At 40.7% G+C, this 12,500-nt stretch overlaps 3 protein-coding genes across 3 annotated transcripts in view; 1 reads left to right on the top strand and 2 right to left on the bottom strand.

Annotated features, from left to right (window-relative positions):
• LOC119575515 (vegetative cell wall protein gp1-like) overlaps positions 1 to 3,386 on the bottom strand; it is a 7,922-nt gene extending 4,536 nt beyond the window's left edge. Inside the window, exons 1-2 of the mRNA XM_037923166.1 lie at positions 3,347 to 3,386; positions 1,291 to 2,338 (exon numbers count right to left, since the gene is read on the bottom strand). Coding sequence (XP_037779094.1) covers positions 1,291 to 2,338; positions 3,347 to 3,386 — 1,088 coding nt within the window. The remainder of the gene's footprint in view (positions 1 to 1,290; positions 2,339 to 3,346) is intronic.
• A 3,192-nt stretch (positions 3,387 to 6,578) lies between these two features.
• On the top strand, positions 6,579 to 7,514 carry LOC119575514 (vegetative cell wall protein gp1-like). Its single transcript, XM_037923165.1, has 2 exons — positions 6,579 to 6,621; positions 6,973 to 7,514. The coding sequence occupies exons 1-2, from the start codon at positions 6,579 to 6,581 to the stop codon at positions 7,512 to 7,514; spliced, it is 585 nt and encodes a 194-aa protein (XP_037779093.1).
• Positions 7,515 to 7,648: 134 nt separating this feature from the next.
• Positions 7,649 to 10,956, bottom strand: LOC119575513 (paired box pox-neuro protein-like). Its single transcript, XM_037923164.1, has 4 exons — positions 10,944 to 10,956; positions 10,214 to 10,434; positions 7,844 to 8,149; positions 7,649 to 7,747 (listed from the first exon to the last, which is right to left on the bottom strand). Exons 1-4 carry the CDS (start codon positions 10,954 to 10,956, stop codon positions 7,649 to 7,651), a joined length of 639 nt encoding a protein of 212 aa, XP_037779092.1.
• Between the last annotated feature and the right edge of the window lie 1,544 nt (positions 10,957 to 12,500).

Raw genomic sequence — 12,500 nt, 5'->3', positions numbered from 1 at the left:
GATGACTAGAGGAAGGGGTGACCTACAGACTAGAAATTTCACTCGCAACTAGAGGGTACTTTGAGGTATCTAGAAGCCTGAAACTTCCTCTATGAAGATGTTTCTTTTTGAAGCCAGACATATTTTTGCATATTTTCTTTCAACTACTTGTATTTTTATTTCTCTAAATACAGCAATCTCATTTGTAAAACATTCGTCCAGTAATTTATATAACACTTGTTCATGTTACATTACTGTTCATTTGTCATTGCTGTTCATATTACATTGCTGTTCTCATTACATAGTTATTCACATTGTAGTCTTTATGGCATGAACACTGGTTTCTTTCCATGTATACATCGACTAGTAAAAAGCGTTGTGAGAGTGTTCTAATAGTAGTTATGAATAGTATAATAGCAATTGTGAATAACAGTATTCAAATGTGTTTATGTGACTATCCACACTTGCAACTGTAACTTTAATTCATTAATTCCTCCGTTGTATGTCGAACGCAGGCTTAATATTTATGACTTAGTTGTACAACAAAATGACTCTCAGAAATGTAAAGGCAATGGTAGGTGAATATCATCCATATGTAATATTAAGATGACAAGGGATGATATAGCGAAAATTGACACAAAAAAGTTGACGAAAAAAATGGAAACTTTCGGTAAATAATAATCTGAAGTAATAACCTACCCAATAGTGTATCAATTCACATGGATAATCCAAAGTTTAAAATCTCTTATGAGTTGGGTCTTCCAATATTCACAAACACATCTACTCATAAATTTAACTAATCTGAAGCGAGCAGGAACATCTACAATGCCTTATATGGAATGTATTGTAAAGTACAATATTCATGTTAAATGTGATCTCATTCGACTATAATTAGATACACTGCAGAACCATGTTTAACAGAGGCTCCCCCTAAAAAACGTTTTTTGTAACTGACCAGTTTAACAACCACGTTGAACATAGTGTGTGTATGTATATATATATATATATATTAGTGTACAGTAGATCTGCTTAATGTATATCATGTCTCTTAATACTTAGAAAAACGCGTTTTATTCCAAAGAATGGTTTAGAATTCTTACTTTGGTGTCAGAGAGACGTTTCACCCTGCCTATCGACGCGAAATGATTTGTATATAAGGATGAAGAGGAGAGGGAGGTGGAAGAGGAGGAGGAGGAGGAGGAGGAGGAGGTGGAGGAGAAAGGGAAAGTGGAGGAGGAAGGGGAGAAACCTGAAGGCGAAAGGGTGAAGGTAGGGGAGGCGGGGGAGGAGGTGGTGGAGGGGAGGGGGTACCTGCTGATGGGGACGGAAAGCGCAGGCCGCGAATACTCGGTGGGCGTGGGCGTGGGGGCCTGAGATGTGGGCGGGGGTAGACCCGAGGCCGAAGTCGCTGGGGAGGAAGGCTGGGGAGGGGGAGGGGGAGGCGAGGGGCGCGCGGGGGAGGCTGGGGGGCGGGGCGAACCTGCCGGGGCGGGCGGCGCGGGCGCCGGGGGGGAGCAGGCCGGCGGACGCACGCCCATCGGCGACGCCCCCGCGGGGAGGAAGTTCGACTTGGGCAGCGGTCGTCTCGAGAGGGGGGAGGGGAGGCGGTCGTCGCGGCGGCCGGGCGAGGGGGGGGCCGGCGAGGCGGGCGAGGGGGGGGACCTGGGCGGCGCGTGGGCGGCGGGGCGGCGCAGGAGGCCGTCAAGGCCCCTGGGCGCGCCGGGGGACGCGGGCGGCCGGTCCGGGCGCCGCGGGCTGGCGCAGGGCGGCGTGGTCGAGGCCGCGAGGGCGACGGGCGGCGAGGGCGGGAGGGACGGAGGGGCGGCGCGCGCGGGCGTGGCGGAGGGCGGCCGCTGGGGGCTCCGCTCGCCCCCCGACGGCGGCGAGGGCGGAGCGCGGGCGCCGTAGAGACTCGACACGATGACGGGGAAGTGCGGGCGCGCGGACACGTCAGCCGAGGGCGAGCGCCTGTCCTTGAGCAGCTCCTCGACGGTGAAGGCGGAGGTGCGGGCGACTCGCGGGCGGGCGGCGGGCGGGGAGTGGGCGGGGCCGCAGTGCAGGTGGCGGGCGGCGGGCGGGGGCGGCTGCGTGCGGGCGGACAGGGCGGCCATGTGAGAACCCACGCCCATGCTCGAGGAGGTGGCCTGGGACGCCGAAACGTGCGGGTGGTACGGCATGAGGGCGGCGGCGGCGGCGGCGGCGGCGGCGGCGGCGGGCGGGAGGAGGGGCAGCGTGGGCGGCATGAGGGAGGCGAGGGCCAGACTCACGCCCGCGTCCACGCCCCCGGGCACGCTGGAGGCCGAGGCGTCGCTGGAGGAGGCGGAGCCGGGGTACAGGGAGGCGCTGTAGTAGGGGGACCCTGAGAGGAGGGGGGGGAGGGTTAATGATAATAACTATAAATAATAATGATAATAATACCAGCTATAGTAGTAACAGTGATAATAATAGTAGTAGTACTGCTACTGACACGACTATTACTGCTTCTAATACTAACTAATAACAGCAATAATGATAAACAATAATAAAAGTTTAATAATAACAGTAATATAATCATACTAATAATGATAATGATAATGAGGATGATACTGGTAATAACACGAACACCAAAAATAAGAACAATAATTATAATATTAATAATTATAATAATGATGATGATAATAATAGTGATAATAATAATGATAGTAATAATGATAACGATAATAATAATGATAACAATAACAATAATAATAACAACAATAATAGCAGCGATCATAACAAAAAGACATAACAAAAATTACATGTAGTAATTATAATAATGGTAATAATAATGATGGTAATAATAATAATAATAATAATAATAATAATAATAATAATAATAATAATAATAACAATAATAATAATGAAAGTGGAACTAATAATAAGAATTATTATAATGATAACAACAGAACAACATCAACAACAATAACAATAATAATGATACCAGTAGTAATAGTATTAGTAATAATAATAATGGCAATGATGATGGTAATGATGATAACAATGATAATAATAATATCATTAATAATAATAGTAATAATAACAGCAACAATAACAACAACATCTTCTGTTAACGGTAGGTTCATGTCAGAGCCAAATGATAACAATGATGATAATGATAATTAAAAAAATTATGATAATGATAAACATAATAATAATAATAATAATAATAATAATAATAATAATAATAATATAATAATAATAATGATAATAATAATAATAATAATAATAATAATAATGATAATAATAATGATAATAATGATGATGATGATGATGATGACAATAATAATAATTATTATTGCAGTTATTGGTACTATTTTCAATAAATCAATATCATCATTATTAACATCACCATCATCACTATCTCTACTACCAAGAGTGAAATTCCTCATTGTCAACCTAATCACTGCTGCCTTCAATAGCTATCTATTATCTTGACGACATAGTTACTGTTATCATTGTTATTATCATTATCATTATTGTCATAGGTATTAATGTTATTATTAGCACCATCATTTTTACTTTTGCCACTAATATTGCTATAATAATGATGGTTATTATCTATAATGATTATTATCACCATTATTATTATTATTATTATTATTATTATTATTATCATTATTATATCATCATCATCATTATCATTATCACTATTACATTATTAATGTCATAATTATCATTACCATCACCATTATTATTATTATTGCTGTTATTATTATTATTATTACTATTACTGTTATTATGGCCACCATTATCATTATCATCCTTACTATCATGGCCTCTATAATTCTTATCATTATGATTGTTGCGTAAATCATCATAACCATCATTACCGTCTTCATTAACATTATAATATTTTCATTCACTATTGTCATTCTAATTATCATCATCATCATAATCAATATAAAAATCTTCGGCCTAATTATGCCAAGATTTTACTTTCAAAATTATCAATACAATGGGTTATCATCATTATCAGTATCATTAGCGACAGACAGAGGGAAAGATTAACTAAAGGGCGAATCTAAGCGTTCAAATTAAGTTAATCGGGAAGATGTCACTATTCCCTACCGACAGATCACGATTAAACATAATTAAGATCAAATCGAGAGCCATAATTAAGATAATTAACGGACTGAATTTCGATTCCTCAACTTCCGTTGCAGTGATCACATCAAACTTTTTTTTTCCTTTTTTTTCTTTTTTTAATCTCACGTGGAGTGTCGTAAACTTTTAAATCTGCCGCGTCCTCCCTTTTCTTTTAATTTACGGCAGAGGCTAGAATTCTTAATTAATCGAGAAAGTATTGAGGATAATGAGATATTTAAGCTGTAGATAACTGGCCTGTGACATTCAGGGATGGTCGGTCGCGTCTCAATCCTTTCACTGAAGACTTTATTGCATTCCTCCGTTTTTCGGGGTTTTGTTCCGTTTTATCTTTTAAGTCGATTTTTTTTTTTAATTGTCTCACATACCTGTATTATAATTTTATTCCCACTACCTCTCTCTATCCTGCTAATAAAACCTCCATACCTCAGAAATTAAGATATATCAAACACACACACACACGCACACGCAAAAACACAAAAAAATTCCGGATCATTTCCCTGGCCGCGCAGTTGATGAAAAACGAACCAAAGCCAGTGAAACGCATTCGAATTTAGATGCAGATAACGGCGACCGTCTTTTGTTTTCCCTCGCGACGGCATTTGCATTTCTTTTGTTTTTGAAAGTTCTCGCACACGATTGATTTTTAGTTCCAGTGACGAGATGCTGATTGAAATGGATCTCAGAAGGACGAGATAACCGCGTGTCTTTAGAAGGGGAAAGCGAGGGACGCGGCAGAAACGGCGCTTCGGGGGGGGGGGGGAGAATTTTGGGGTCAAGTTTGTTTGGGAATTATCATCAGCATTAATGAAATTGGGGAAATAGGAGAACAAGTGTAGAAGAGAAGATCAAAACGGAGAGAGGGAATTTGGTCTGTTTGTTTATAGGATAATCGTCTTGTTCTGAAATTTAAGGGAAACTTGATTAAAATAAATATATTATAGTGTAACTGTTCCTACTTTGATAATGAGAATAAAACCATACTATTTATATAACAATTAACACTTCCTTCGTATATCATCATTATCATTATCACTGTTCCCATCGTACAATCATAAACATTAGTTGATTACAATTATCATTATTGGAATGATTATTTTAGTCATTATTGATGTTATTATCATAATTATCTTTATATGTTTAACTTTATTGTTATTATTGTTATCATTATTATCATTACCGTTATCATTATTATTACCGTTATTATTATTATTATTATTTTTATTATTATCATTCTCATTATTATTATTATTATTATTATTATTATTATTATTATTATTGTTATTGTTACCATTATCATTACCGCTATTATTATTATTATTATTATTACTGTTACTTATTGTTAATACAAATAAAAACATCTCTAGTTGTTTTCCAAGGCATGAAAGTTCTTAATAAATAATAAAATGAAAAGTAATAGAGATATTAGAAATAAAAATAAATAACTAAAGGCAATGTTTACTGTTAATAATAAAAATACAAGTTTAGGTTTACAATTTACAAGATGATAATAAATAATGATAAAATTATAATAGATAATAAAAAAAAAATGATAAAAATAATAAAAAATAATAAAAAAAAAATAATAATAAAAAAATTATGAATAATGATAGAATGATTATGAAAAAAATAAAATAATTATAGAAGTAATTAGTAATAATACAATCATAACATAATAAAAAATGATAATGAATAATAATAATAATAATAATAAAAAATGTAATAAATGATAATGAAATTAAATAAAACAGAACGATTAATTATGAATTACATTTTCTATCCCATTCATCGATTTATCAATTTTTTTATTTATTCATTTATTCCTCTGATTTATTTATATATTCATTCTTTTTTTTTTGTTTCCTGATTTTGTTTACTTATTTATCTATCTTTCATTTATCTATCTATTCCTTCATGCGTTATTTTTTATTCATTCGTTCATCTTTGTATTTATTTTAATTTTTCTCTTTTTTTCTTTTTCTTATTTATTTATTTATTTATTTACTTATTTATTTATTTATATTTATTCATTTATTTATTTATTTATTTATTATTATTATTATTATTATTATTATTATTATTATTGTTATTATTATTATTATTATTATTATTATTATTATTATTAATATCATTATTATCATTATTATTATCATTATTATTATCTTTTTTTTGATGAGGCAAAGACATTCATTACATAACGTCAGTGTAATACAAGTGATTATCATCATCAAACTGTAAGTAATTATCCCCAACTCTGGTAATTATCATGTAATTATCATTAGCAAAGAGTCGCCTTGTAATTATCTGTCAATCATTAGCGATCACCTGTCAATTCTTAATTAATTATCACCAACTTGCTAATTGCATCGATAAAAGATAATTAATCTTGATGATAATTAACCCTCGATATGATATTAGATTAATTATGTGATGTTTCTCCAACATCTCCAACAGTCACCGGCAGAAAATCCCACAAAATGAAACATGATCGCAATTATCTCCAACATTTTCAAAACATCGGCAAACAAAAACTAACTAATCACCAACAATCCCCAACACTCCCTCATTCCTCCAACACCCTATCTCCAACACTCCCCTCATTACTCGAATACTCAGTCCCAACAGCCGCTCATTCCTCCAACACTCCCTCATTCCTCCAACACCTAATCTCCAACACTCCCGTCATTCCTCCAACACCCCTCATTCCTCCAGCACCCACTCCTCAACACTCCCCTTATTCCTCCAACACCCAATCCTTTCACCTCTTCCTCAACCATTCCTGAAACACCCAATCCCCAACACTCCCCATCATTTCCCCAACACCACTCCCAACACTCCCCATCCAATCCATCATCTCTTCTCATTCCTCAGCACATTCCCCAACACCCAATCCCCAACACTTCCTCATTCCTCCAACACCCTTCACCATTCCTCCAACACCTAATCCCCAACACTTCCTCATTCCTCCAACACCCTTCACCATTCCTCCAGCACCCAATCCCCAACACTTCCTCATTCCTCCAACACCCAATCCCCAACACCCTTCACCATTCCTCCAACACCCAATCCCCAACACTTCCTCATTCCTCCAACACTTCCTCATTCCTCCAACACCCTTCACCATTCCTCCAACACCCAATCCCCAACACCCTCATTCCTCCAGCACCCAATCCCCAACACCCTTCCTCATTCCTCCAACACCCTTCACCATTCCTCCAGCACCCAATCCCCAACACTTCCTCATTCCTCCAGCACCCAATCCCCAACACTTCCTCATTCCTCCAACAACCCCTCCCCACCATCCCATCCCCTTCCCATCAAAATTGTCAAAATCCTCAAAATTCCTGAAACCTCAATATGCTCAAAACGCTCAAAATGTTCATCAGATTACTCAAAATGCTCAAATTCCTTAAAAGGTTCAAAATGCTTAAATTCCTTAAAATGCTCAAAATGCTCAAATTCATCAACACGTTCAAAAAAAAAAAGAAAAAAAAAAAATCCTCAAATTTCCCAAAATGCTAAAAAAATTGTCAAAAAGTTCAAGTTACTAAAATTCCAAAAGATCCTCAAAATCCTCAAAAAATTCGAATTCCTCAAATTCCTTAAAATGCTCAAAATGCTCAAAATCCTCAACACGTTCAAATTCCTAAAAAAAAAAAAAAAAAAAAAAAAAAATCCTCAAATTCCCCAACACGTTCAAATGATAAAAAATAAAAAAAAAGAAGAATCCTCAAGACCCCACCGCGGTCCCGAGATCCTCACCTCCGACCGCGGCCGCCGCCGCCGCCGCCGCCGCCGCGGTGACGGCGCCGTGGCCCGAGTGCCCCTGGCCGGCCCCGACAGCCACGGCGGCGGCGGCGGCGGCCTCGTGGGGCGTCCAGAGGCCCGAATTCCTCAGGATCCTGTTGATGGAGGACACGGAGGGCAGGGAGGCAGGGTCGCACACCCGCTGCGACGAGAGCTGCTCCCGGATCTCCCACGCGAACATGCCCGGGTTCTCCTGCTTCAGGCGCAGGATCTTCTTGACCACGGTGGGCGTGGCCACTTGCTGTGGTGGGGGGGAGTGGGGGTGGGAGGGGGGAGGGGGAGGGGATGGGGGGTTAGTGAGGGTGGGGGAGGGGGAGGGGGTTAGTGAGAGTGTGGGAGGGGGTAGGAGGTAGAGAGGGTGGGTGGGGGGAAGGGGATAGAGAGGGTGGGGAGAGGGGGAGGCGTGGTTAGTTAGTGGGTTGGTTATTGTCGCTATTACCTTATTATTATTGTTTTTGTCATCGCTATCACCTTCATCATTATTATTACCATCATTATCATTATTACTATAGTTTCTATTATCATCGTTATCATTATTCTCACTCTATCATACTATCCCTGTTATTATCCTTTTTTCATTTACCTCCTTCTCTGTCATCGTTATTATTACCTTCATTATCGTTACATTCACTAATACTGTTATCATCACCATTGTGCTTTGTTTCACTATTTACCGATCTCTGTCTGTCTGTCTGTCTGTCTCTGTCTCTTTCTCTCTCTCTCTCTCTCTCTCTCTCTCTCTCTCTCTCTCTCTCTCTCTCTCTCTCTCTCTCTCTCTCTCTCTATCTATCTCTATCTCTCTCTTTCTCTCTCTCTCCTTCCCTCCCCCCCCCCTCTCTCTCTCTCTCTTTCTCTCTCTCTGTCTCTCTCTCTCTCCCCCCCCCTCTCTCTCTCTCCCGTTCTTGTCTTTTACTCGGCCTCTCTCTTAATCACTATATTATTATCAATAACCCTCTCTTCCCCTTTCCCCTTTCCCACCCAATGTCCCTTTCTCTGTCTCTCCCTTTCTTCTTAATAATTACAGTGGAAGGAGGGAGGGGGAGAGAGGGCAGAGAGGAGGGGGTGGGAAGAAGGAGGAGAGAGAAGAGAGGAGGAGAGAGAGAGAGAGAGAGAGAGAGAGAGAGAGAGAGAGAGAGAGAGAGAGAGGAGAGAGAGAGAGAGAGGAGAGAAGAGAGAGAGAGAGGAGAGGAGAGAGAGGAGAGAGAGAGGGAGAGAGAGAGGAGAGAGAGAGAGAGAGAGAGAGAAAGAGAAAGAGAAAGAGAAAGAGAAAGAGAGAGAGAGAGAGAGAGAGAGAGAGAGAGAGAGAGAGAGAGAGAGAGAGAGAGAGAGAGAGAAAGATAAAGAGAGAGAGGGAGAGAGGCAAGAAGGAAGGGAAAAGGCAAGGGAAAGAGGGGGGGAGGAGGCTATACTCACCTCATCTCCAGCTGTTACGAAGAAAGACAAGGAGGAAGGAAGGAGAGGGGAGGAAAAGGGGAAAGGGGGGGGGGGAGGTAAAAATAAGCGAGAGAACAGCAGGGGAGAAGATGAACTTTAAATAGATCTTTCAAGTGACAAAGCAGTCATGGCGACAACCTGCCTCTTTTATCTCGTCCGCTGATAATTACGCTTGGCGGAGCGGGAGAGGGAGAGGGAAAGGGAGAGGGAGAGGGAGAGGGAGAGGGAAAGGGAGAGGGAGAGGGAGAGGGAGAGGGAGAGAGAGAGAGAGAGAGAGAGAGAGAGGAGGGAGGGAGGGAGAGAAGGAGAGAGAGAGAGAGAGAGAGAGAGAGAGAGAGAGAGAGAGAGAGAGAGGGGGGGGGAGTAAGGAGAGAGGACATATAGAAAGACAGATACTCAGACAAAGATGCAGAGAGACAGACAGATAATATTTGTATTGATAATATTTGTATTAAGAGACCGTAGGCAATTGACAGGTCACTTTCCACATTCGTTATCATATTTTTCCCTCTAAACCGTACCTTACAATATATATAGACATAATACATATTCACGCACACACACACACGCACACACAAGCATGTATATATATATATATATATATATATATATATATATATATATATATATATATATATATATATATATATATATATATATATATATATACATACACATAAATATATTTGTGTATCCACTGATTAATCTCACGTTCGGTCTTGACTCCTCTCATCCTCACTTTCCTCTTCCTTGTCCTCTCTCCGTCCTCTTTACTCCCCCCTCCCTTGCACCCCTCCCTCCCTTCCACCCACCCACCCTTTCCACCAACCCACCCACCCACCCCCTCAAAAAAAAAAAAAAAAGAACCCACCTTGGGCTTACTGCCTCCGATCGAACCAGGCTTGATGGATCCCGTCTCGTAGAACCTGGTGAGGATCTTGGAGACGCAGCCGTGGGAGACGAGGAGCTGGCGGGATATGTCGCAAGGTCGCACGCCCATCAGTGCCATCTCCACGATCCGGCGGCGCACGTAGTCTGGGAGGGGACGCCCGTTCACGAACACCCCTCCGAGCTGGTTCACTCCGGCCTGGCCTGGCGGGGGGGGAGGGAAGGGGAGGGAGTGTCAGAGAGGGGAGGTGGGCAGGGGAGAACGAGGGTGGGGGAGAGGGAGAGGGAAAGAGAGGGAGGGAGGGAAAGAGAGGGAGGGAGGGAAAGAAAGGGAGGGAGGGAGGGAAGGAGGGAGGGAGGGAAGGAGGGAAGGAGGAAGGGAGGGAAGGGAAGGAGGGAGAGAGGGAGAGACAGAGAGAGAGAGAGAGAGAGAGAGAGAGAGAGAGAGAGAGAGAGAGAGAGAGAGAGAGAGAGAGAGAGAGAGAGAGAGAGAGAGAGAGAGAGAGAGAGAGAAACAGAAGCAGAGTAAGCAAGAGAGACATAAAGACAGCGAGAAAGAAAGACGGAAAATATTTATACACAAATTCACGCCTGTTTCCATGTATCAATTTATTACGTGTTTCTGTTTATACAATAAATGCAAAATAACACGAACGATGTAAGGATAACGAAATAAAAAGAAACGCTTCATCGAAATCAATTATGTGACTCACCTGTGTGTGGCATGGTGGCTTCCGGTCGCGTCAATCTGGTAATTATAATGAGAAAGGAAATTAATATTCACGAAGTAAAGACATAAACAACAACAACAACAACAACAACAAAAACAACAGCAACAAAAACAATAACAACAACAACAATAACAATAATAACAACAACAACAAAAACAACAACAACAACAACAATAATTGCAATGAATATGATGAAAAAATAGCTTTGTTTTGCTTCTCGTTCTCCTGTTTTCTCTCATTCTTTCTTTACAGTCTTTCTCTCTTCTTTTTCTCTCTCTCCACTTTCGTCTCTTCCTCTTATTCTTCACATTTCGATAAAAAAATAATCACTTTACCTCTTTTTTTTTTCCCCTTTTTCTTAATATTTATCTCCCTTTCTCCTCTTCACCTCTTTCATCTCCTTTTCTTCTATCCGCGAGTCATTATTATCTTCTTCTTCGTCTTTTCCCTAATCTTCTTGACTCTTTTTTTTGCCTCTCACTTCCCCCTTTCTCTCTATATTCTTTTTTTTTTTTCCTTTTCCTTATCCCCTTTCTATTTTTTTTTCTTCTTTCTTCTCCCTCTAATGTCGTATATCATCTGTTTCTCATTTTCTCTTCCCCTCCTTCTCTCTCTCCTCTGCTTTCCACGCATTCTCTATCTATCTCCCCTCTCTCTCTTTACCCCCCTCCTTCTCCTTCTCTTTTATCACTCTCTTTCTCTCTCTCTTTTCCCCTTCTTTTCTTTCTTCTCTCTCCATCCTTTGCCATTTTTCCTTTCTCTTCCTTTCTCCTTTTTCCTCATCCTCCTCTTTCTGCTCTTTCTTCATCTTTCTCGCTTTCCTTCTCTTTTTGCCTTTCTTCTTCTGTCTTTTCCATCCTTTTCTCCTCTTTCTCTCCTTTCCATCCCTTTCTCCTCCTCCTCCTTCTCCCTTCCTCTCCTTTCCCCTCAATCATCCCTTCCTATCATCTCATTATCCCTCTTCCTTCCTTTCTCCTTCTCTCTTATCCACCTTTTTCTCCTCCTTCTCTTTTCTCCTCCTCCTTCCTCTCTCTTTTCCATCCCTTTCTCCCCTTCTCGTTTCTTCTCCCCCTCCTCTCTCCCTTTTTGTTTCCTCCTCTTTCTACTCTCTCATTATCCTTCTCTCTCTCTCCCTTTCCATTCACTTTTCCACCTCTTTCTCCTCCTTCTCCGTTCTCCTTCCCCTCCTTCTCCCTTCTCCTTTCCCCTCTCCCTCCCCTTCCTTCCCCTCTTCCTCCCCTATCATTATCCTTCTCCCTTCCCCTCTCCCTATAATAGAAAACGGTTCAAAGAGAGAGAGAGAGAAAAAAAAAACGGATAATACACCCTGTTGACTTATATGCATAAGGTTGACTGGCCATAGCATTAGTAAGCAAATTTCGACCTTAAAGATTAGGGATATTAAGAACGGAATTCAAAAGTATTCTGAGATTTTTTATTTATTTATTTATTTAAATAATTAAGTATGGCACCTTGTTCCTTGTTTTAATTGCTAATTATATTGTTATTGCCGTATCGCTGATGTTGCTGCTATGAAGA

Source organism: Penaeus monodon, chromosome 7 (genome assembly GCF_015228065.2).
Source record: "Penaeus monodon isolate SGIC_2016 chromosome 7, NSTDA_Pmon_1, whole genome shotgun sequence".
NCBI classification, from domain to species: domain Eukaryota; kingdom Metazoa; phylum Arthropoda; class Malacostraca; order Decapoda; family Penaeidae; genus Penaeus; species Penaeus monodon.
This window is presented reverse-complemented; position numbering and strand designations above follow the sequence as displayed.